This window comes from Colobus angolensis, unplaced genomic scaffold (genome assembly GCF_000951035.1).
Source record: "Colobus angolensis palliatus isolate OR3802 unplaced genomic scaffold, Cang.pa_1.0 Scaffold400, whole genome shotgun sequence".
Classification (NCBI taxonomy): Eukaryota; Metazoa; Chordata; class Mammalia; order Primates; family Cercopithecidae; genus Colobus; species Colobus angolensis.
In genome coordinates this window covers 2,274,446-2,298,477 of record NW_012117378.1, presented here as the reverse complement: position 1 = coordinate 2,298,477, position 24,032 = coordinate 2,274,446, and the positions used below count along the sequence as shown (strand labels likewise).

Sequence of the window (24,032 nt, the reverse complement as noted above, 5' to 3'; positions counted from 1 at the left end):
CCTAGCCAACTTTTCGGCAGCAGTTTTCAGTGAATTATTTGCTTGTATTTAGAAAAAAATGAATTGAAAAATAAAACTATTTGAGCCATGTGATGCAGGAGTCTAACGACAGTAATTCATCACCTGATGAAAAGTCATAAAATCAGATTCCAATATCAGTGGTATTTTATGTGAATATGAACATAGGGCTTCAGTTGATTGTTTTGTGATTTTGAGTAATGAGTTATGGTGTCTGAATTGCCTTTCATATTTCTTGGTACTTTGTATTTCAATATATCTTACAAATTACCGTTTATTAATTTTGTCACAAAATGAATTTCTGCTTATTCATATATTCATCTTTCTAGAAAGAAATATATTTAGTGCCCACCACATACTGACAAAACTCACATTTTAGCCAAGTGCAGCTATTGTACCAAGTCTTGAGTACCAATCGTCGATTATATGGTTAGTTTTATGTCTTATATTTCTTCATTCTTTTTTCATCCTTCAGAATTTGACATACACAACATACACTTCTTGATACAGTCGCAACTACTTACTGTTGTTGCTTTTCTAATCTATTTTCTTCCTATCCCTTTACAGTTTTATTTCTAAACCACCAGTCCATTTAACCTATACAGTCATAAATCACAGATAGCTACTAGCTTGTCAAAGCCAGTAGTATAAAAAACAACCTTATTTGTATTAGATTTCTATTTCTCAACTCAAGTTATGAATAGACCTCTTTAAGAAAAAGTAATTATCACATAACTTCCTTCAGGCATAAATTATCATGTTTCCTATAGATATACAAACATAAAACCAGACATAAACTTCCTATGTCTTTAGTTTTCATGCAACTATAAGCCAAAACAAATGTACAAATTTACATAGAACAAAACCAACAAAATCTGAGTTAGCATAATTCATATATTATGACATGATGTTTTGCTGAAACTAAAATACACATAACAGGTCAGATTGTCTATGTTTTCTGTGCTATATGATGGTAGCATTCTTCCGTTACGTTTTTTTAAATTACTATAAACAACTTTCTGGTAACATGTGCTATAATTTTGGTTTGCTGGTACTTCCAAAACTTCATGAGTGCAGTAAACCAGCTCCTCTTATTCTTTCACTGCCCATGGTGATAGCATCTCAAAGTTGTTGACAATGTAATTGTAAACAATGATGTAAGTCTTAATTACTAGTCTGTTGCACAAAATTCTGCCATTTCTTCCCCCTCAATGTGTCCTTTGGTATTGATATGTTCTCTCTGCCACCCTGATCCTGTTTTATTTGGCTCACATCTTGATTATTTCAATATTCTTTGCAATAATCTCACTGGCTTTTCTGCTTCCAACTGCTCTGCTTCAATCTACCATGCACAGTATTTTCACGCTAATATTTTAAATCCAAGTATATCATGTATAATCCTATGATCTTGCAGTGGCTTCTCTTTGCCAGCTCTCAAGGTCATTTTGCCTCTACTGGTTACCCATCTCATCTGCTCATCCGTTTATCAGACCACACCTCTCTGTTTCTCTCCCCCATATATCTTTCACCCTTAGTTCACATAAATACCTGCCCCTGCCAACTCATGTAGCAAACATGTAACACAAACATAACAAACACCACAAATGCTTGCCTCTCTTTATTTCTTTTTCTCTCTTTTTTAATGCTGTCATCTTTCACCAGGTGCCCTTCCTCCATCCTTCCATGTAAATCCTGCTGGGACAATAGGTATGAACTGGGGCTATCACAAGTCACCCTAAGCCTAAGCCCACTCTGATAACTCTTTAGGTTCAGAACATGTATTTCATTTACAGAGAATACTACCTATTACTCTCTAATTATTCTGAGTGTTGAGCTGTCCTACATATTCTGTAAGGCCATGTGTGCAAGTACTATAATCTACAGTTTCTCGTGCAATGGAGAATGTAGAAAAAAGTATAGCACAGTTGTTAAGAGCACAGACTTAGGTGTCAGAAGGAACTGGATTCAAATTCTATCTCTACCTCATATTACCAGTGAGAGTTTGGACATAGTACCTAATATCTCTGAGTTTTCCAATTTGCAGAATGGATCTTTGTACCTACCTCACAGGAGTGGTATGAAAGCTAAAGGTGACCACTGGGGTGAAGTGATCAGCATTTGTGAAATAGTCAGTGTTTAATACATAGTAACTTTTAAGATTGACTTTTTATGAATTTACTTGATGCTTTTGAATGAGTGTTAATTTCCTTTCTTCTGTATCCTGGAATTCTTAGTGGCTTATAAGTTGGTGCAATAGCAGCCACAGTGGCAGGTTCAGAAAGGATAATTTCATACTAGAATTATCTAGGAAAAGGAATGAAAATACCATGGGGATTGCTGGGGAATAGAGAGATCTTGTTTCATATCTATGCTATCTCTGCCTCTGCTCCCTTACAATCCCTGGGAGTACTTCTGCACAGAAATGTCTCGTAATATATAAAACCTGAAAAGTAAGAAACCAACTCTTTCCTCTCTGTTCCAGATGGGGTATGAGAGGAGAGATTCTGCTTTATTTGTGGGATTGAAGAGTATCATTAATCTAATTGTTCTGCACATAATCTCTACTCTATACCCCATGGACTACTAATGAGATCTTGGTCCTTCTCTGGAGGCCTCTGCTTTCTCATCTGAAAAACGAAGGGGTTGAACCAGGTGATCTCTAAGGGTGCCTTCTAACTTTAACAGTCTGAGTTGAAGAAAAGCTTTAAGCAATTTAGCAGAAGCCTAAACTAAAAAGTCAGGAAAAAAATACCCTTTTTCCAAGCTCTGTGTCTTTGTGTCTTATACAATTGAACAGAATAGTCGATACAAAATGTCATTTCTGACTGATGTGCAACAAAGCACAAACCAAATGGATAGAAAAAAACTATGGTGCCCTTAGAATTCTCTTGGCTCTATTAGAATAAAACTACTGAAACACTCTTTGTTTTTATCAAAAAAGTTAACTCCGAGGAAATTACCACTGTTGACTCCAAGTGATATTTTGTACTCTCCCTGATAGCCATCTTCTTGACAAACAACACAGTCATTTCAAGCATTATTGCAGAGAATCGTTGCAAGTGTCAGAAATGATGGCTCTGTTAGACCCAGTCTGATTATCTGTTTCAGTGTAGTTATAAAAAAAAGAGAGAGAGAGAGAGAAAAGAAAGGAAAAAAAATGTATATGAGATAAAATACTGTCTCCTCATTCTTGGAGTTTTTAATTGCTACCTCTATCTATAATCCTTGTAAGATGACCTCTCTAAGATGCTAATTCACTCACTCCCATCTTTGATACATGGTCTTTTGTTCATCTCCTCCTCTTGCTTTACTCCAGACCTTTATGACTTTTCACCAGGACCACTGCAGTAGTCACTTAATTCCCTTTTCTCTAGTCCTTTTTCTTCCAATCTACTTTCCACATTCCCATCAAAGAGTAGTTTCCTAAAGTTCAAAAATGATCATCTCTTTCCCCACTACATACAGAGTAATTTTAAAATTACCTAGAATTTTGGGGCCTCTGCCATTTCAGGATCCATCAACTTTTCCTACCTTATTCCCTCTTCTTTCTTTTCACTCTAGTGTCTATTCAGTTTGGATTATTCACAATCCTCTGCATATGTCCTTTAATTTTTCCTAATACCTTTGTTCATGCTGTTCTTTCCTTCTCCTGCGTGGATTACCCGCCTCCTTCAACTCTACTACATTCATACGTCTTTTAGGCACCAATTTAGCTTTCACAAGAACCCATGGAGATGCCCATGAATCCCCAAGGCCAAGCTAATCCCTTTCTCCTCTGGGCCAGCACTTAGTTCTGGTGCTCTCATCACTACTGTCTTCGATTGTAGTTGAGTTTAGTTTTAACAAAGGTCTAAAACATCGTATATGCTTAACAAAGATTGTTTCTAAAATTAAATTGGCATTCCAGGTCATCTTGCCAAACTCGTTCCTTAGCTTACAATAAAAGTTTAAGTTGACATAAATAGGTATTATATGATAAGAAGTGTTATTACTAGAGCCCAGATTTGGAAAGGTAGAGGAGCAGAGTAGCTTGGCCCTTCTCAAAGTTTGTTTTGTAGAATATTGGTTCACACATTTTGTATTACCAATTAAAAAAAAGCTGCAGGGTGAAGCAAGTATTGAAAATGCTCCTTCTTTTGCTCACCCCCTCAAAAAAGGCTTTCCCTGATAGATTTATTGAAAAAAAGCCCTCACCCCTCACTGCTTTCAAGCCCTTTACTCTCTTATTTTTCCTCGGGCTTATTACCTAAAATAAAACATGTATTTGTTTGCTTATGGTCTGCCCTTTTGACCAGAATATAAGTTTCATGAAAGTAGGACATTCATCTCCTTTATTTTTATATCCAGGTTACTTAAAGCCTAGCACAATGCAGATGCTTAATATCTCTTGACTAAATAAGCAAATTAGAAATTCCATTTGAGTTTTCTAACCCAGCGTTCCCAAACCTATTTAATTACACATATTTGGGGAAATATTTCATGGAGTTTTATTCCCTATTCCTAGATGGGCTGAGAGGTAAAGGTAAAAAATGGAAAGAGATTAATAAACATGCACAGCCAAGTCGCTGTAACTTACAGTGGGACAGTACCAATTTTAAAAAAGAAAATGTTCAATATTAGAAAAACAAGAGGAAGTAGACATCTGGAAACTAGATGGACTTCTTTATCAACTCTGAGTAGATACTGAAGTTCTGGGAAGCCAGTTGTAAGGCTTTCCCAATGACCATAATCAGAAATAGTATGTTGGATACAAAATCTAGTCCCAGGTAATTAAAAATTATTAGAGTTATTAGAAATTAAAAGGCCAGTACAAAGGCATTCTGGCATAATCGTTTTGACAATCATTGGTGTTGATAAAATGTTCCTAATTAGTAGTGTTGTGTTTATATGTTCAATGGAAGGCTTTAAACCAAATAACCATGTGAAGAAGGGATCAATTCAGGAGATGTATACACTGCATTAATGTTTATATAGGTATGTACACTCTTGAGATTTTCATAACATTGGGCTTTAAAATTATATGTAAAGATGCTACTTCAAACACACTTAGCAGCACAGGTGTTCTAATTTATTTTGACATTAATTGTTAGGTGCTTAGAAATTCATTTTTGGCTTTATTTTCTTACTAAAGGACTGAGAACATATTGCAGAGATTTCTGATTGTGTCACAAAATGGAAAGGTGAATTTTCTAACTGGGTTACTTTCCCACATTCCCTGCATCCTGCACCTATACACCTTTCTCTCCAGTTTCATGTTCAGATGAATTGGAAAATGTTTAGGACTTTTTGATAATCATTGAAACTTATCTATTGTATGGCTAATATCTAACCCTGAAATATTTTTCGTTCTCCTGAGAAACAACAACAAAAAGATGGTGAAATATTCCATATTATTCTTGGATCTTCCCTACTTACCCTTTTCTCTGTGCCTCCAAGCATCCTCGTCTCATATATCCTAAAACAGTCCCAGCAATTCTATTGGCTGGGCAAGGTTCTGTGCTCTTTTTTTTTTCTTTCACTATCAGTGCTCTGAACACAGTAGTTTCCATAGAATAGAATGCTGTCTTCCATTTCTTCATTCATCAGCTGCTTGTCACCTAATCCCTGATCCTAAAATTTGACTGAAAGTCACAGGCTATAAATAACAAAATCATGGAATCTGGTGACCTTGTTTCCTTTGTAGCCTCCTTGCTCCACCGGCAGCATTTGACACATACTTACAGAGTAAGTCTTTGAATCTGTGACTGTTTTCTATGTCACTCCTCACTGTCTGCCTTCTTCTCTAGCCTTACAAATGTAAGCATTCCCCCAGAGTTTTGCCCTCAACCCTTGTCTTTGTGATGTATTCTACACATGGATTATTTCATCTAATTAACCTACTTTTTTCATGAAATATAAGGAATAGAGCTATGGTATAGGTCCTGTCCAAACCTACCTTTTTATTATCTATATCTAACTAAAGTCATGCATCAAACTTTAGCATGTTTAAATATAATGCATTTTTTCTAAAACCTGAAAATAATTTTTTAATTTTTTTCTCTTTCCGATCTTCTAAAATCTTAATTGTACTCTATTTTTAAATTACTTCTGTTTTAGAATCTGTAACTTCCTTGCCTTTCCTCTTCATTCCTCAGTTCAAGCCCTTACCATATCTTTCCTTTACTATTGTAGTAGCCTCCTAATTGGTCTCCATGTCCCTAGTTTATTCAATTCTTGTCCCTCAGTCCTGGCTCAAGCCAACCTACTTATTCCTGCTAGGTGCCATCCTACAACACAGCTAATCCCACCACTTTGCTGCTCATGAGTCTTCAGTGTTTGCCCACCCTCCATCTAGAGAATAATGTCTAAGTGTTTATCATCCACCACAAACATTTACAACATAGCCTTATCTCGTTTTATTGAATTTCTTATAGCAAATGTTTATTTTAGAAAATATATAAAATAGATGAGCAATAAAAAAAATCCTAGCATTTAATTTTCCATTCTTCATTTTTTTTATTCCTCATCATTATAACCAAAGCTAGCTGTGGATCATTCCCAAATACATCTGCCATTTTTCTTTCCATGCCTTTCCATGCTATTTTTATACCCATCTCCCCTAATTTCTAATCCTTGTAACCCTATCTGGCTTTCACTATACATCACAATATTCTATTTCTCTAAGAAAATTTCCCTGGTGTTTGAATCTTTGTAGAAGAAATTGATGATATGTGTAAAGCATTTTGAGCTATACCTTGGAAGTTATTCCTTTCTGGTATATTTTATATTTTGCCTTTTTCATAGTCATGTAGCTGCTGCTGCTGTTTTTTAAAGCCATGTACATGTTATTCCAAAACTAAACCTTAAGATTCTTAAATGTATCTTACTCTGTTTCTCTAGGATTTGTATCACTTCCAGGAGTTGATAACATAAATTGTAGCATCATGATGTTTGCATGGTATAGTGGAATTAAAGAGAAAAGTTAGGAAATAGAAGTGGGAAAAGAATAAAGCCGGAGGAAAGAGAGAGACCCTATCCTTTTAGGGAAGATGATGAATCCTCTAATAGTTTCAGGAACAAAAACTCCAAATTGATTCTTTTGGGAGGTGTGACTCAAAAGAGTGAGTCGAGGTTAATATTTGAGAATATACAACACTGGGAATGGTGGTGTTTGGTGTTGAACCAGTTCGTAGTTGGTTAGCTCCATCAATTTCAGATGCAGCAAAAAAGAACAGAAGCAAGATTCTATCACTGAGAGAAGTTGGTAGCATTCAACCCTAATAAAATCGACTGGATGTGGTGGCTCATGTCTCTGTAATCCCAGCACTTTGGGAGGCCGAGGTGGGTGAATCACGAGGTCAGGAGTTCGAGACCAGCTTGACCAACATGGTGAAACCCCATCTCTACTAAAAATACAAAAATTAGCCGGTCATGGGGGGTGCATACCTGTAATTCCAGCTACTCAGGAGGCTGAGGCAGAAGAGTCATTTGAGCCTGGGAGGTGGAGGTTGCAGTGAGCCGAGACCATGCCACTGCACTTCAGCCTGGGCGACAGAGCGAGACTCCATCTGGGGGAAAAAAAAAAAAAAGTTGGCAGTGGAAAAGGGGGTTGAAAAACTTGAGAAACAAGTTTAAAAACAAGAGATTGTGCAAAAAGAGGCTGTAGATAAACTTCTTCCTTAAGATTCAAGAGCTTCAATCTCTTGGTGATGAGCAGTTGAAAATATTTCCACTTCCCTGCAGTTGGATAAGCACCACTGCTATTTTGACAAGCTTGGCTCCCTGTGCGTAGCTAGGATACAGCTGAATTTTGATTCCATGAAAACTCTTCAGGAAATATTTTTACTATGCCACTAGCATTGTGCATTGGTTGCTTTGCCGTGTGTCTAAATGGATATATTAGGAATTAGTGAAACTTAATAGAGGGGCAAGCATGGTAAAAGATAGGAAAATAGCTTCTGACAGTAGGAGAACAAGTGATGGTAGATGACAGGCAGCAGTGGAGATCTTGCTGAGTGGTCTGACTTGTTGATGGATGGCTATGGAGTGCAGAGAATACAGAAGCATCAAGGAGGACTGAGGTGTTTAACACAGATGTCTGAGAGTGGGTGTCATTTCCTGTGATAGAAAGAAAGGGAAGAGCTGATCTGAGGTGGCAGCAGAGTAAGCAGGACTTAAGTTATGTTTTAGCCTTGTTACCTAACGTGTCTATTGGACAACTAAGTGGAAATGCAGTACATGTGTCTGTAATGCAGCATCAAATGACATTTAAGTCATGGAACTGTTTGAATGAAATAAAATATATATAAAAACAAAGGATGCTGCCCTGAATCCTGGGGCGTTTCAATATTAGAGAGAAAAGAGCCAGAACTGAGCAATGGCAAGGTACTCATTGTCTGTGTAAGAACTGAGATTTGGCACAGGAAGGAAAACAAAAAGGGATATCTTTTTTTTTTTTTTTTTTTTGAGATGGAATTTTGCTCTTGTTGCCCAGGCTGGAGTGCAGTGGCGTGATCTCAGCTCACTGCAACCTCCACTTCCCAGGTTCAAGTGATTCTCTTGCCTCAACCTCCTGAGTAGCTGTGATTACAGGTGCCCACCACCAAGCCCGGCTAATTTTTGTGTTTTCAGTAAAGGTGGGGTTTCACCAGTTTGGTCAGGCTGGTCTCAAACTCCTGACCTCAGGTGATCTGCCCACCTCAGCCTCTCAAAGTGCTGGGATTACAGGCATAAGCCACTGTACCTGGCAAAAGGGATATTAAATTATTTATTTATTTATCTTTACTATTGAGCATGTTCTGAGTACCTTTACGTAATTCCAACAATAATCCTACGGGATAGATGTTAACATTCTCATTTTAAGGGGAAGAACTTCAGAATTAATGGAGTTAGATAATAGGAAGATGAGCTTTTTTTTTATGTTACTTATATCCTAATTTTTTTTTGTTATTGAGTTCTGCTAAATTTCCCAGGTTACTTTCAGAATGTAGGCTATTATCTAAGGTATATGTGGGCTTTTATTTTTATTTGGGAGCTAAGAGCAGCCCTGAAGTCAGACTGCCTTCTCAGCCAGGTGTCGTGATGAATTTACCTCCTATTCTCTGACTAGTGCTTATCAAGAATAGAATCAGAAGGCTTAGATAGTAATTTCACATGTTAGTGTCCTCTTAACTGGGAATTAAAGTTATCCCAAACTCCAGGAGAATGACAAACCAGAACAGTGAAACATGATTGTTCGTATTTTAAAGTACCTTAGCAACAAAACACACCTACAGAATGTTTAAGACACTAGTCTCCTTCCTTTTCTCTGTTCTTTTCAAGCAAGACTAAGTCATCTTGTTGGAGATTCTGTACAGAGTAAAGCATAATTACATGGTATTGGAACCAGAAAATGAGTTATAGATCTATATCTATATACCTATTTCTTTGTAGAACTCCTCTATTTATCTGTCTACTAACTAAGGTATGTCAGATATGTATTTTTGTTTTGTTTCATTTCTTTTTTTTTTTTTTTTTTTTTTTTTTTTTTTTTTTTTTTTCTTTTTTTGAGATAGAGTCTCACTCTGTCGCCCAGGCTGGAGTGCAGTGGCGCGATCTCGGCTCACTGCAAGCTCCGCCTCCCGGGTTCACGTCATTCTCCTGCCTCAGCCTCCCCAGTAGCTGGGACTACAGGCGCCCGCCACCTCGCCCGGCTAATTTTTTGTATTTTTAGTAGAGACGGGGTTTCACCGTGGTCTCGGTCTCCTGACCTTGTGATCCGCCCACCTCGGCCTCCCAAAGTGCTGGGATTACAGGCTTGAGCCACCGCGCCCGGCCTGTTTCATTTCTTTTAAAAATTTTCTTTCAACAAGCTTCATTGCATTTTTCAGCTCCTATCTAACCAAGGGGGTGGAAAGTCAATCTCTATTATTTTATGCTCTCCTCCAGCCACAGTCTTCCTTTGCGCTGAGCTTTCAGACTTTTCTGTTTCAGTCATTAGCCACTGATGTGCCTATTTCCTATACATCATGGTACCATCATGCCTTTTCATTTCACTGCATCCAAGCCTAACTCAACACAGGGGAATCTTTGGGGAAGCTGACTAATGACCAAGGGTCAGTCATGCATTCTGCAGCGTCCCCTGCTATTGGGCTCCCTCACCAGGCAAGTGAACAGTGAACAAGGCTTCACCCTCCTGGACAAACTCTGCCCCCTTGTCTTCTCTCCTGTCACTGCTGGATTTGTGTTTGTCTGTTCCTCTCCTTCCTCCCTCCTCCATTCTTTTTCTTTTCTGTTTCTCTTTCTCTCTCTACCCTAAAAGATCCTTTTATTCTGTATTACCCTCCCAATGGAAACTTCAAATTTTCTGTCATGAATAAAGGATAAATGTATTTAGTTCAGGCAGCTATTGCTTCCAGTACTGCTAAAATTCCCTTGGGCACACATTTTAAACAATAGCCTAAAAAGGTAAGAAAAAAGAAAGATCAAAATAAAAATTGATATATCAAAAATTTTACATCTTACATATATTTAAATACAGTGATCATATCACATATTAGCATTCTTTCATGCAAACAAAGCTAACCTTAAACACTTCTTCACAAGATTTTTTTCTTGGTCCTTTAATCCTTTGTGATATTTCTCTGTAGACTTGATCCAAATATTTTCCTTTCTAAAATTCAAAGATCAAAACTAGAATCAGTTCTTTGAAATGATTTAATGGAAGCAATTATACTCTCAACTCATTATGTCTCTTATTTTTCCTTTTTTTTTTTTTTTAATGAAGCACTTTTGAAAATTTCATACCAGGCCACTTTCCTAACTGTTCTTGAATTATAATTCTGGCCATAGGTACTTCCTTTCCCTTCAAAGCAATGTTTAGACATCCTCTGAAAATATTATTACTTAGTACCTGGCTTCTTCTGATGAGAGGATATTCCTATTTTCTAGGAACTTTATAAAACAAAAACATTGAACTGGAACAAAGGGTGTAAAAAGTGATAGTGGAAAAATTAATACATTTAATATATTCATGTTGTCGTGTTTTCATTTTCAATATTGAAGTTGAAAATAGATAAGACGGTGCATGAACAATTTTAGAAACCAAATACAATTTCAGCATGCTTTGGATGCTTCGGATTTGCCCTCAGCTCCACGATTTCTTATTGAATAGTCAAGTATTCTATTAGAAAAAATATGCATCTCTGGAGTACTGCAGTTATGTTTTCATAGGATCAAAGAATCACAGGAAAGTCAAGATGAAAGTAATTTTAGAGGTCACTGAATCTAATCTTACAACTGGCAGGAAACCATATCTCCCTGCTTCTGAGAGGTAGCAGAAAAGCTTTGCTTAAGGGAGCTCAATCATGAAGTGAAGGGAATATGGTTTTTTCATTAGACAGACAGGGATAAAAGCCCTGATCTGCTACTCGATCAAATTTTGAAACCATTTTGAGCTTACACGAAAAATAATACCAACTAGTGTGACTGCTTGCAATAAATGAAAAAAAAGATCTAAAAAGATGTCGTATTGCATGATAGGACAGTATATAGGCGATCTCTCCCTACTTCACACACTTCTGCTCCTTTCCAAGGCAGCCTACGCCTTACACTACATAGCATTCGATTATTTGAAATCAACAACCACTGAATCATAAATTTTCCTCTTCTCCAATGCAATGGATTTTTTTCATCTTCAATGTCTTCAGTCTTTCCTGATATGCCAGGTTTCCCAAACCCCACTATCATTACCTTTGCTACCATGCTGTGATATCCTCTAGTTTACAGGAACCTTTCCCTTAGAATACCATGTCAAGAAAAGCACACATGTGGGTAGAACTCACACCTCCCATGAGTGGACATTTTGCTTAATGCTGCCCAAGATTGCTCTTTCTTTTCTACCAAACTTATCCATAATCATTAGAAACAGTCTATGATGTTCAAAGCAGTGACATTGGCTTATGTCTGTTGAGTAATTTCCTCATTTAGGGGCTTTTCCTGTGATTAACTTAATATATTCTAAATTATATTCTGAAATCCAGTTAGACGAGAAGACAGTTTAAACGGGGCTGGGGATCCTGTGGCCATATAGGCTATGCTTACATCTAGGCCAGTGGGAATTATCTGACTCGTGATATTCTTTTATAAACATTTTCACATTTAAATAGTTGCAGTTTTTGAAAAGTCCTGAAACTCTACTTTTAATATTTTAATTATAATCTTTTAAAAGTTTAGGTAGATGATTTGTTATCTTAGAATATTTCGAGTTATTTAACTTCATAGACATTGATCTAAACTGAAAATGAAAATCCTTCTCCATTTCCTGTCAGACTGATATAAGCAAACTGTCAATTAGGGAAACTACATTCTCAAGATTCTTTACTTTTTGTTACTGTGGAACCATAGAACCATAAGAAAGATTTTTAAATTTATTTCCTCATCTAGAAAATGTGCACATTCAACTCGAAGACTTTTAAAAGCCATTTTTACATCTGAGATTCTATGATCCTGTGATTTCTTGTGCCATACTCACAGCTCTTATTGATACCAGATTCATTATATCCATTTTTACACAGATCTGCAGGGTTTAAATCTGATACATTTCAGCAGTCCAGGGCCTGAAACATGGTACTTTATTAATATTGATCCATCAGATGAATGTTGAGTCAAATAAAGCTCTGCAAGATATTGGTTCTAAAATCCTGGCTCGTAATTTCAGGATGGTATACCCATAGCTTCAAACTTTGAAGCATATAATTAAATGTGAAATGGTCTCATTTTATCATGGGAGGAAATCAGATTGGTGATCAGAAGGAAAGATTTTTCAATTCAGTTTTAATTGGTAATTTTCCTTTGGGAAGCTTGAATAGCTATAGTTAAAGGAATAGATATCAAATAGCAAACCTATTAATGAATAACTAACTACCCAGCAGGAGAAGATAGGAAGACTGACTTTTATTTTTAGAAGTCAGAATGATTTGAGAGAGTATCTGTGATGGGTGACTTGTGATCTAGGATACAGCATAGTTACTTGCAGAAAAGTGAAATAAGCAAATGTCATCAAGTCATGCACATTGGCTTATATTTACGGATATATCTCCTCCTGTAGGCGGTGATGTGTTTAAAAGTGAGACATGTCTTTTTATTTGTTTCTATTTTAAGTGACTGCTTTGACAGGTCTTAAAAAAATAAATAAAAAGATCATTTTCTATCCTGCAGATTTAGCAACTGCCCTTAAGTGTCTGATCTTGTCACGTTTTCAGTGGAAACAACATTGTGATTTGCTTCCACAGTGATCTACTGGTCAGTGATGGCCAAAACTAATGACATTGGAATGACAGAGTACTTTGCAAGCTACTAATTATTTGTCATAATCTCCTAGTGAAGAAGTTACTAATGTTATTACTTAAAACATCCCTTGTGTTTTGAACTTGCAGGGCACTTACAGATTCATTGGTGGCCATGAAGAAATGACAATTTGTCCTATTCTTAGTAGGAAGCAAGGAAGCAGTCCCAAAGTCACCCTGTGTCTACTCTGATACAATCATGGGACTTAAGCTTTAGGTTCTGAAGCAGTGTCCTAGGCCTTGTTGCTTTAAATTCCAGCTGAATATAGGATGATTACGTGTGGGACATCTTTAATGTGTTATTCTAATTTCCAGAGATGGAAGTTAATAAACAACAAATTAATTCCAATGTAAAACTGCCCCTCCATGACAAAAACAAAAGCCTTTTAATTTGTGATTTTCACTTGGAAGACAATACAACATGCAGATTTGGCAGCTGTAGAACATAAAGCCGTCTGTCATAAATTAGTCCCCTGTATTTGGAGTAAGGACCATTTTAAGACACTTTCAAATTACTTTTCAGACTTTTGAATGCTCTACTCCTCAGCCAGGAGGAACATCTGTAGGGTGGCTCTACTGAGAAAGAATATTTCTCTACTATTGTATTGATAAACTGTGGCTAATATGTTAAGCTAAATCTATAATCAGCATGTGATACTTATACTATGATTATTGATTGATTGGTTGATAGATGATTCTGTCCTTCTCTCCTAATAGGAGACATTGAAAAGGAATCAAGATTTCAATAAAGTTATTAAGATGTGCTACAGATAACCTTCACCTTAAAACTAGACAGATTAGGAAGTAGTGCTAGGATAATATTAATGATAATAGCAACCATAATACACAGGAAAAGAAAACCAAATACACCAAGTTTTCACTTATAAGTGGGAGCTCAACATTTAGCACCCACGGACGTAAACATGGGAACAGTAGACACTGCACACTTATTAGAGGGGAGAAGGATGGAGGGGAGAGTAGTTGAAAATCTACCTATTGGGTACTAAGCTCACTGTCCAGCGGCAATATACCCAAATAGTAAACCTATTCATGTACCCCCCCATATCTAAATTGAAAGTTGAAAGATTTTTTAAAAAGAACTATACCTTGCCTCCTCCTGCCCCTCTCCCTAGCTCCCCAACACATGCCTGCATGTGTGTTCTGTGACTGAACCCCTCCACAGCTGACTGTGGGTGGAATGAACTTATTTGAAAAGCGTTTTCTCCTCATTGCCAGAATTGTTCAAGCATGAGGTAGACCAATTATTTTCAACTATTCTTTGCAACCAGACCACAGCATGATTTATTTGGTATAATTCAAATTGCTGTGTCATCTGCTTGAAATAAGTATGACTATTGTTTACCCAAATATGGCTTGGAGTGGTACATAAACAATTGCTGCTGGTAAGATCAAGCTGCAAGTCCTGGCCCTCTGTTCCTCCACCCACACCCTGGTACATCCACTTTTGAACACCAGTGGGCTAGGTCAGTGGCTTGCAACCTTGTTTGATTATACATCTCTACCAGTTAAAAAGGTTCTAGGTGACTAGTACCTTTATCTGGTTAAAAAGATTCTAGAGAAATACATTTTAAAAGGTGCCAATGTAGGTGCACAAAATAGCTCACAGCATGTGTCCCATCCAACTCACCTCTGCGACTTTGCAAGCCAGCGCTTTTTGTGCACCTACGTTGGGACGATCTCATTCATCCTAACCTCACTTTCCAAGAAGGGAAATGGAGGCTTGAAGAGACAAATCAAATCTCTCAAGCAGGCAGAACTAAGAGGACAGGTAGAATCTGAAGGCAGACTTTTGGCCTCCAGATCCCTCGTGTTTAGCCAAGTGGGGCTGCTGGCCTGCCTCTTCCTATGGATGTGAGCCTTAGACAAATCCTGCTGAGTGCTTCTAAGAGGTAGAAACATGTGCGAGACAGGGAGACACAGACACAGGCCTGGAGGGCTTCCTGGAAGCAGTAGTACTTGATGGAGCTATGCAAGAAGTGAGGAGGGCAAACTAGTCAGAGATGGGGTGTGTGCGTGTGTGTGTGTGTGTGTTTTCCAGGTCACAGAATTGGTACTCACAGGGACGAGGGTGTCCCAGCCAGGAGGGTTCAACTTCATTAGCAGGCCTAGAAAAGCCATGGAAGCTTCCAGCAGGAAACTGATGTTACTAGAGCCATACTTTAGAAAGGACAGGGAAAGTTAGTTATGAGTGAACAAGGGTGAGAATGAACGTGACTGGAATGGCTAGGAGGAGGTGCCTGGTGCGCTGAGCAGGGGACATCATAAAACAAATACATGGTTTCCTGACCGAAGTGGTCTGGATACGAGGGAAGGGGTCCCATGTGATGTTTCATGTCTGTGAAGGTAGACTAGCAGGGATAGAGGAAGGGTGGCAGTGGTGAGCCTGGCTGTGCAGGCTGTGATGAGTCAGGCTGTGGGGAACTGAGGGCTGGAAGGGAGTTGGGCATTGTTTATGGGGGTTGCATGAGTAAAAGAATTCCTGATGGAGACTGGAGATATGGAAAGAGAGAGGTAAGAGGGGATCACTGGGACAGAACCAAGTATGAAATACAGAGAGCCGGAGCCCAGCCTCTCTGCTATGCCAGCAGTGACATTCAGGCTGGATGACTGTGGCAGGGACTGTCCTATGCATTGAAGGATGTTGAGCAGCATCCCTGGGCCCCACCTACTAAGATGCCAGTAGCAGTACCCCCACTCCTACAGTTATGACAACCAACAATCTTTCCAGATATTGCCCAATGTCCCTGGGTAACATCACTTGGTTGTAAACTACTTTCTTAAATTATAAAAAGGTTAGATAGGTTGTGGTTGATGTATTTATATGTATAGGTTATAGTTGATGTATTTATATGTATATAGAGAGAGTCTCATGCTAAAGCAGGGTCTCTCAGCCTCAGCACTGTCAATAATTGAGGCTGAATGTTTACCATGGACTGTACAGTAACCAAACTATTGACTTTATTCCCCGAAATGTTAGCTGATTGGCCTGATTAGTAGAGTATCAGTACTCAATAAGAATGAAGTAGAGGCCAGGTACAGTGGCTTATGCCTGTAATCCCAGTATTTTGGGAGGCTGAGGCAGGAGGATTGCTTGAGCCTAGGAGTTTGAGACAAGCCTGGGCAACATGGTGAAACCCCATCTCTATTTAAAAAAATACAAAAATTAACTGCTAACTAGGCATGGTGATGCACACTTACAGTCCCAGCTACTCGGGAGGCTGAGGTGGGAGGATCACTTGAGCTTGAGAGATAGAGGCTGCAGCAGGCCATTATCACACCACTGCATTCCAATCTGGATGACAGAGAACCTGTCTCAAAAAAAAAAAAAAGAGAGAGAGAGATAAAAAGAAACTGAAGGCATGCTCTTTCTTCTTGAAAATCTATCAGACCTGCAAGGAAAACCATGTGTGAAAGTGACCCAAAGGAAGTTGAGGAAATCACAGAATGACCTCTAGAGGTTCCTTTTAGCACTAATGATCCCTGAAGGAGACTTACAGACCGTCTTGAACTGGCCCCAACCAGGCATTGGCTTGCTGCTTTTTTCCCCCACGTTGGCCGGTGCTGTCACAACACTCACTACAGCAATTTCTTCCAACCCTGCCTTGCCTTCAAGCCTCTGCTGCTGGAAATGACCACTGGCCCATGGTCCAGAGGGTGTGGCTGGCACAGCGGAGGAGGAATGTGTCTGACTTGTATGTGAAGGTAATGACTGGGTAAGACACACAACGTGCGCAGAACCGAGTTTATGGACCAGCCTTCCATGTGAAATTTCACTTTTCCCTCTTTACTGAATTGGCCAGGCTAGCAATGGTTACCCCTCAATTACAGGAAGCATGTGTGCTACAAAGCCTCCTTGGAGACCCACATGGCCCTCAGATGAGCAATTGTTCAGATTTCTTTTCTTTTTCTTTTCCATGGGAATAAGGGTTCCTCTCTGCAAAGCACATGTTTTAGGGTTTTTTATTTTCTTGCTACTCCCAAGGGCCTGGTGATATTTTTCTTTACCATGCATTTAATAGAATCTGGAGTCTTTGTGGGGAAAAAAAGGCAGGAGGGAACATACTAGTTAAAACGTTTCCAGGTACACTACCAAGATGTACCTATTTATTGATATACAAATGACATAAGTTATTGAATGCTTGCTGTAGGCATTCTCTGTTCTAAGAACTTTGTAAGAATTGACTTACATAAGTTACTTCATAGCAGTTCTATGATGTAGTATTGTTATTATCACCACTTTACAGATAAGGAAATAGAGACATGACATACTGAATGACATGCTCAATGCCACTCAACTAGCAAGTGACAGAACCAAGCTTGAAACAGCTGATCTGACTCCAGAGTCTGTGCTCTGATCTACTATATCACAGTGGTTTCTATATGTGCTATTCTCCTAATATATACTGTTTGAAATACATGAAAAAGATTAATTTTAATAGAATGAGAGACCTATTGGCAATATTGAAGTTCTCATACTTTTGTCCTCTGCTCCAGTGAGCCATCTAGAACCATCTCTGAGATCTGTGTGCCCTCCTTCCAAGATCATCTTGGGGGATTCTTATAGGGGAAATTCAGACTGCTACCCTCAGGGGTCTTAGTGTCCTTGTCTCTATTTGGATTCTATAATGGAAGTGGGGTCTGTAACTGTAGACTCTGTCCTCCCGTTTGGTCTGCCATCCACCAGTTCAGGTCACTTCCCTCCCCCACCTCTCTGCTGCCCCTGGGAGCCTGGGCTTTCCCACTGAGACCCAGCCAGGCAGAAAACACCTTCCCCGTATTCCTTCATGCCCCTTTGTCCTCCAGCCTAAACTTTCCAGTCCCATTATATCAGGAAGTTACTAGGTAATGCACTACTCGCTCAATGGAAAAGTTAATCTGAACATCCACATCACGCTTTCCCTTTCTATCTTCAGTCAGTGATCACATGTTACCTTCTTGTGAGAACTTCTCTGACTTTCCTATTTAAAATTTTCCCTCTGTCTCTCTCTCACACACACTCACGAAACTCCCTTCTGCTTTACTTTTCTTCACGGTGCTTTTATCAGATGTTTTTCTTATTTTTCTATTCCCCCTCCTCCAACTCAAAAATAAACATTATGAATGCAAAAATCTCTATCTGATGTATCCAACCTTGTATGCCCAGTGCCTACACAGCACAATTAGTTCATAGTAGACACTAAAAGCTTTGGGTTGAACAAATGAATAAACTGTTTCTCTGGGATTAATGATTAGGGATTTGAAGCCAATAAGAGAAATAATATAAAACAGGGGAGCTTTCCTTAATCACATTCAAAAATATCAATGCCTAAAGTACTGTACATTTTCTACCTGGTGTGCTGGAAAAAGTTGAATAGTAACCAAGTTACTCATACAACTGACAATAGGAATAAATGTAAATCCAAAATAAACCCCCCTTTGCTCAATAAACCGTCTGTTTTCCAAACAATCTTTTACTTTGTCACTGATTACATAGTTCTTAGGTCCTACCAAACCATGAGGATATAATAGAGCACAGCACAACATGGTTGATTTGTTGATTTGGTGTTTAAAAGTAATTCATGTTGTTTGAAATAATTATGACTGATATTTCTGTAAATGCTGACACTGGCATGATCAATGCCTGGTCAAAAATTTCTGTTGTTTGGGGATTGCAAAGGGCTAGAAATTGGCCATAACTAAGGATCTTCATTAGAAGTTTCCTTTGAAAAGTTCCACATTCTTCATAACACTGAGCCACAATCAGTTTTTTGCCTGAAAACGTAGAAGAGCTAATAGAGAATATACCACCCTTAACCACTGACTGTGACTGAGATTCTTAACACTCTGAATACTGATGAACTAGAGCATAGAACATTATTTTATTTTCAATTTATATCAGTATGGTATATTTCAGACTGGCCATAATTGGAGCTGCTTTTAAGCAGAATTACAAACCAACCCCCTACTTTTATTTATTTACACAGAAAGTAAATAATCTAAAAATGAAGTCTTTTATTTTCTGAGGTATCACCCTGTAAATATGGATCTCTTTTCAGATGAAGTGTTCGTAGGAGATAGATTTGTCCCTATCTAAGGAAGATGAGCAGGAGGCGATGTAATTTATGAGCTGAACTAACAGAAGGGTGCTGAGTTGGATTTTATTAAACTAATATTATGGCTGGCAAGGATGGCATGTCAGATGTCCTGTTCATTTTAAAGATCGTGCCATTTCAATAAATCATTTTTATAATTTTAAATACATTATATAGGTGCAATGCCAGTAGAGGGTATGTTTAAATATGCCAGACACATTGGTTTGCTTCCCTACATCCTGTGTTGCTCATTTCATTTTCTAAAGATATAGTTATCAGATTATTTTCATGAGCTAATCCATAGTTTACTTATTTCATAGTCTTGATTTGGTGCTGTTATGCTTATTTGATTCTTCCTTGCACATACATAGTCAACCCATGTGAACATCATTACAGTGTTTCTCCCTTCCTTCTTGCACAAAGAGCTAAAGGAATCTCCTGTTTTAATTCCTTCGCCCATGTAGTACAATGAGAAAACAATACACAAGATGCATTTGGGGAAATTTACCATAAGATTTCATCTGAAACAGTTGTGTTACATAAGATAGTGCATTGTATTTCAGAATATTTAAGATTGAAATTCTTTTACTATGTGAACTCTATACTATTTTCTTTTCTCCCCTAACTTCCCCTCATTTAACAGCAGACAAACCCAGGGAGCACTGAATGAATCCGATGATCCTGAAACAGGCTGTCTAACTGATAACAAGCCAACTTCTCGACACTTCTATCCTGTCGCCTTGCTGCTTGTCAGCTCACACCTGCTAGTTGTGTGGCTTATTTTAAGTCTGGCATTGCTCTTAGCCAAATACCAATAAGTTTTATGTTGTATTCCTTTTTCTTTTCTACAAATGACAATGAACTTTAAATCATGGGGACAATGCTGTAATATTTTTACATTTTCAAATTCACAGAATTTAAAAAAAAATGTTTAATTTGTGTCTTTGTTTTTCCTAAAATCTAAAAAACAGAAAGTACTATGCATTAAGTGGATAATTTTGCTCTTTTGTTCATGGAAAAGTGTTTCCCACTGTTAACTAGCTCAAGAAGAATTTTTAAATTACTGTCTTTGGAATAAGACAAAGAACAGAATCCTGAAAGCTTGAAGTTCTGAACCTCCTGTCCTCATCCCATTAAATTTATTAAAGAAATTAAGACTGAATTTGCACAAACACTGAAACTCTGAGACAAGTTCTAGAGATGTGGGAGGTTGCAGACTTTATTTCCACTGTGCTAATATCATAGATGCCATCTGCTGATAGAAATTTTTTTTTAACCTGTTTTACTTCTTCGCTGCAATTAACTCTTTTCTGTCAAGTAACTTTATGGAGAGAATGGCTATTTATGTTTTGTAATTAAATTACCTGTTTGTATCTCTTGTTTGGGTTGATTTGGCTTTCAGAGGACTTTTCTATTCTTTTTAACAAGGTCTTGTTTGTGTCTTGATGTACCATTCCCAGCACTTGTGACTTTTGTACTGTCCGTGGACAAGCACTCTTCCTTTATAAAGCTGAGACTTGGCCCAGGCTGTTCAGAAAGCCATTTTCTCTCTTCCTTGCACAGCTAAAATAATAAAATTAAAATAGAGATGAAATTTTTCTTTAAAAATCTATAGGGCCAGACTTAATAAATTAAATGCCTTATTTCTAGAACCTGCATCCTTAGGGCTACATATAGATTTTAATGTGTTTTAAAGAGAGTGAGAAATTAATTTGTGGAAATGTTATAAAATGGCAGATATATTTATGAAACTAAAGTGGAGCTGTATTGTGGAGCAAATTATATTTAAAGAGTTTATTAAATTTTAAATGTCTGTTAAGAGTAAAGAGACTTAAGTCATCTCTTTCAGAGGGCAATAATGGTATTGGGCCTGGCCTAGGATTTAATTTTGTAAGATGTATCATCACTTGTGGAAAAAAAAATGTAGAGTTGAATCTTTGTTATTTTTACTTGGACTGTTGCTGCAACTCTGCATTAAACAAATAAAGCATATTTATTTATTCTGTGTTTCATGAAGTTGTACTTTTTCCCCTTTCACCAGAGAAGGATGCCGCATAGAGAATGTACTGAAGAATATCAAATGCAGAAAGTATGCTTTCAACATGCTACAGCTGATGGCTTTCCCCAAGTACTACAGACCTCCAGAGGGGACTTATGGAAAAGCTGACACCTAAGTTTACCAACATGTTAATAAACAGGAACACAAATACGTTTCAGTTGGATAATCTTCACCTTGGTCTTTTTCGTTTGTTTTTATTGTCATGAATTTGTGGTGGGGGAGATGATCACAGATGTTTGCCAAAATCTAGGAACTACTTGAATTCATTGTCAGCATATTACTCTGAAAGAAATCCATTTAAAAACATCTTACATGACTCAGTACTGTCATTTCTAGTTCTAAGTTTCTATGTGCTGAGCCTAGCTGATTGTGATTGGTTCACAAAGTGTAAATTTCATTCATGAGTATTTAAATGTTTCTGAGGAAATAAGGATCATTTCAGTAGGACTAGGGGTGATTCAGAGAGCACTACTGTCCATCCAAATGAAGAGAGGAGAGGGGGAAAAGGAGCAGAGTTTTTTTGTGATACAACTTAATAACCTATGAGAACACAGTCAACCTGAGAATCAATATAAAGGATTAAAAGAAAATGTGTAGCCACTCAATTCAGTAGAGTTAACTCATGATCTGGAATACTGAGGCAGTTTCCAGATATGTTCCACAATGATCTCTATCATCCAGTCAAGGTGTGACTCCTCCTCTTCAATAGGCATATGCATGGAGTGAGTAAAGCAGTCAACAGACCTTTCAAAACCACGGCATCTTTTCAGAACTCTGACTTGGGTTGTGTGATCTAGCCGTGAATGTAGCAATATAGAATGTTTAATAGAATGATAGGCAAAACATTGCAATGAATTGCAAAGAAAATAAAAATGAACATTTTGATACCCAAAATGAAAATCCCCATCAGCCTGAACTTTATGTTATGAAGTTCATGAATGTCAGTGAGGTCTCTCTGAGATGTTTTTTAGCAGTCATCTCAGTATAAGCATGCAGTTATGGCATAGGTTTGTGTATGTTAATAAGCCTTTAAAACACATGCAACCACAACAAATGATAAAGTAAAACAATTATTTTCTGTTACCCTGAATTTCAAACTTGCCCTTACTCAGTAAAATAACAACATTTATAAGTTTTCCAAAATCCCAAAGTAGAAGTTTCCTTTAAAATCATCTTGCATAATACCAGTACTCAAAAATGGGTTAGGTTAATCACCCCCAGTCACCCAGCAAGAGAGTTGCAAAATCAGAATTACCATCTCTTCTTACTTTTCTAGCCTGTGGCTTGTCCCTTCTGGAAATTGCTATGCTAAATATGCATGAAAATTGAGGGAGAATGCTAGTTAGTTAAAAAGAAATTGGGATTTATCATTGGAATTGAAACTAAGAGTACAAAAGTCTGAATGAATGAAACTTTTTTTCTACAAATTTTATGAATTTATTCTTGTTCCTTTCTCATCAGAAGAGCATGCTATCCAAAGCATAAATCTCCCTTGAAAATAACAGAGGCTTATTAAGCCCTCTCTTAGCTATGATCAATGGATAATGTTATGCTTTCCATGCCGAATGTGAAAGCTCCTTGCCTAATATTCCTGTTGAAATAAGGATTCCAAACACATTTCTAGTCCCATGTTAAGATTTTCAAATTACTACAAATTTTAGGTAAGCATTTGGAGTTTTTTACAGTAGAATTATCAACTTTTTATTTTAGCTAATTACCTGTGGGCATTATACTTGAGGCAGTTACGAAACTACTTACAGCCTTTTTAATGAAAATGTGCTGTGTACTTTGAATCCATTCACAGACAAAATTACCTTGATGTTCTCTTAATTCATTCTTTATTTTAGTGATTAAATACGACCTTTGAGTCGTTCAATATCATTTGAAAATGGTAGGATTTGTGGTTATTTTCATGCCCCATTGGATTTAAGATAAAGAGGCTGGGATGACAGAGGCCTCCTCCAATAGCTATGAAGCCTCATTCAGCGTATCAAATGGTAATCTGAGTTCCAAGAAACCTTAAGTAATTTATCAACCTGCAAATACTCTTATGAACAATAATTTTTATTTGTAGTTTTGAAAAATGAAACCACTTGACTCAAATATAGAAAAATATTAACTAGAAAGCCAACAGTAGGGGTTTCTATTTTTAAAGGACATTTCAAGTATTTTCTGTAATCCCAGCACTTTGGGAGGCCAAGACGGATGGATCACCTGAGGTCAGGAATTCGAGATCAGCCTGACCAACATGGTGAAACCCCATCTCTACTAAAAATACAAAAATTAGCTGGCTGTGGTGGTGCACACCTGTAACCCCAGCTACTCGGGAGGCTGAGGCAAGAGAATCGCTTGAACCCAGGAGGCGGAGGTTGCAGTGAGCTGAGATCACGCCATTGCACTCCAGCCTGTGTGACAAGAGCAAAACTCCATCTCTAAATAAGTAAATAAATAAATAAATAAATAAATAATATAGAAGCCTCAAATCATAGTGCTTACTGTAATACAAATGCTTTATGAATTTTCATTCATTAGCATAGTCATCTGCATTTCCTTATAGAA

The 24,032-nt window shown here is 37.7% G+C and overlaps 1 protein-coding gene across 3 annotated transcripts in view; it reads left to right on the top strand.

The window, feature by feature from the left end:
* The window catches only part of INPP4B (inositol polyphosphate-4-phosphatase, type II, 105kDa), an 825,859-nt gene extending 803,532 nt beyond the window's left edge, over positions 1–22,327 (top strand). For 2 of the 3 annotated variants that reach the window (XM_011955817.1, XM_011955818.1), the window contains one exon: positions 21,456–21,645. In XM_011955817.1, coding sequence (XP_011811207.1) covers positions 21,456–21,588 — 133 coding nt within the window. In that variant the 3' untranslated portion in view covers positions 21,589–21,645. Of the gene's footprint in view, positions 1–21,455 lie in introns of all 3 variants that reach the window. The other variant, XM_011955816.1, reaches the window with a different exon arrangement.
* Positions 22,328–24,032: the final 1,705 nt, after the last annotated feature.